A 2,500-nucleotide genomic window follows, 5' to 3' on the forward strand; every position below is an offset into this window, starting at 1 on the left:
CACACACACACTGACACAGACAGACACGCAATGTTGTTTACATTGCTGTTTGTTGTTTAATTCAGTGTCTAAGAGTTCAGGCGAGAGGAGGACTGTTGACTCCTCACCTGCCATGCCCCGAAGTCCCACCCCTCAAGCCTCACACACACACCTGGCCCGAAGGAGATCCTCAAATAAAGAAACGTTTGGTAAGACTATGAGCATACACAGCTGCTTGTGTCCAGTTTTCTTCCATGGCTAGGTCACTCACGTGTGTCTGTCCGTGTGTGTGTGCGTGTGTCTGTCCGTGTGTGTGTGCTTGTGTCTCTCCGAGTGCGTGTGTGTGTGTGCCTGTGCGTGTGCGTGTGTCTGTCCGTGTGTGTGTGTCTGTCCGTGTGTGTGTGTGTGTGTGTGTGTGTGTGTGTCTGTCCGTGTGTGTGTGTCTGTCCGTGTGTGTGTGTTTAGGTGCCAAGTCCCCACAGCCCCTGCAGAAGGTCCTCAACCACTCTGAAGAGGGGCGGAGTCAGCAGAAGAGCCAGGTAGAGGACAGCCAATCAAACGCTTCGTCACTGCTCTCCTCTCCACCTGTTTCACCACAAAGCACACCACGCAGAGGTACGAGCCCAATATCACACACACACACACACACACACACACACACATAGGAAGAGCTATATGCAGCCCAAATCTATAGGGCTAATGTTATTTATGTTGTGTACTCATGTGTATGTGTGTGTGTGTGTGTGTGTGTGTGTGTCAGCTGTATTGTATGTGTTGCTCCATCTGAGCGCTAGTTAGTGATGTTAGGATGGTGTGTGTGTGTGTGTGTGTGGTGCTCCATCTGAGCGCTAGTTAGTGATGTTAGGATGCTGTGTGTGTGTGTGTGTGTGTGTGGTGCTCCATCTGAGCGCTAGTAAGTGATGTTAGGATATGTGATGTGCTGTGTGTGTGTGTGGTGCTGCAGGTGTGTATCCCAGCTCAGATGTGGACCAGTACAGTCTCCTCAGCTCCTCGTCCTGTGACCTGATGGAGGACGTGCGAGGTCCACACGCCCACGTCCACATCAACATGCCCGCACACACGCAGTCCGCCAGCAACATCCTCTCTACCGCCAGGACAGAGCCTGACCAGATCAGCCTGGGGTAGGACTGCACGCACGCACGCACACACGCATGCACGCACACACACACAGGCATGCACGCACGCACGCACACACACACACAAACACGCACGCACACACAAACACGCACGCACACACACACAGGCATGCACACACAAACACACACAGACATATACAAACACACACGCTCTCACAAACACACACACTCTCACACACAACACACACAGTCCGCCAGCAACATCCTCTCTACAGCCAGAACAGAGCCTGACCAGATCAGCCTGGGGAAGGACGACACACACACACACACGCACGCACACTCACACACAGACGTACACATACATACACACATACTCTCACACACACACACACACACACACACACACACACACACACACACACACACACACACACACACACACACACACACACACACACACACACAGCTGTGGGGCAGCCGTGGCCTACTGGTTAGCGCTTCGGACTTGTAACCGGAGGGTTGCCGGTTCGAACCCCGACCAGTAGGCACGGCTGAAGTGACCTTGAGTAAGGCACCGAACTCCTCACTGCTCCCCGAGCGCCGCTGTTGATGCAGGCTGCTCACTGCGCCGGGATTAGTGTGTGCTTCACCTCACTGTGTGTTCACTGTGTGCTGAGTGTGTTTCACTAATTCACGGATTGGGATAAATGCAGAGACCAAATTTCCCTCACGGGATCAAAAGAGTATATATACTTATACTTGTACTTAGACCAAATTTCCCTCACGGGATCAAAAGAGTATACTTATACTCATACTTATACACTCTCACACACAAACACACACACACACACATATATGTGACCCTGCAAGGCGAAACCAGTCGTTTTGCGCACGGTGCTATTTTGAGAAAATCCACGATAAACAAACATACAGGTTAAAATGTTGAATTTCACGTTTTCGCATAATTCAACAGTATACAGTCTACACTTTCATATTGTGAACAAATTTCACGGATAATCATACGTTTTGACTGTTAAACCCTTACTTTAAACGTATCATCAAAAGATGAAGCAAACCCGACGTTTCGCGTTTGTGTTCGGGAGCGCGATGTTCCAACATTCCATTTGTTTACTATGTGAGAGTAGGGGAGAACTGGCACAGTCTTAACACTTTTCTATTCTCTCCGTTCAAACTCGATTTACATAAAGCTGTTAAATGTGAAGGCTGTGAAATTTGGCCAGAAAGGAGTCACACATGTTTAGTTCATGAAAGAATTACAAAATATGTTCTAGTTTGTTAAGAATTTAACTTAACAGCGACATGTAGGTCTACACTAGCCTCGGCATGTAGGTCTACACTAGAACCTACCTTTGTTACAACCTGACGCAGCCATTAAAACGTGCGGTAGCCTACCGTTGTAACAT

General features: G+C 49.1%; 1 protein-coding gene across 1 annotated transcript in view; it reads left to right on the forward strand.

The window, feature by feature from the left end:
- Window positions 1-2,500, forward strand: part of rapgef2a (Rap guanine nucleotide exchange factor 2a) — a 37,021-nt gene that overhangs the window by 27,240 nt on the left and 7,281 nt on the right. Inside the window, exons 25-27 of the mRNA XM_042080090.1 lie at window positions 66-188; window positions 445-594; window positions 944-1,121. Coding sequence (XP_041936024.1) covers window positions 66-188; window positions 445-594; window positions 944-1,121 — 451 coding nt within the window. The remainder of the gene's footprint in view (window positions 1-65; window positions 189-444; window positions 595-943; window positions 1,122-2,500) is intronic.

Source organism: Alosa sapidissima, chromosome 1 (assembly GCF_018492685.1).
Source record: "Alosa sapidissima isolate fAloSap1 chromosome 1, fAloSap1.pri, whole genome shotgun sequence".
NCBI lineage: Eukaryota > Metazoa > Chordata > Actinopteri > Clupeiformes > Clupeidae > Alosa > Alosa sapidissima.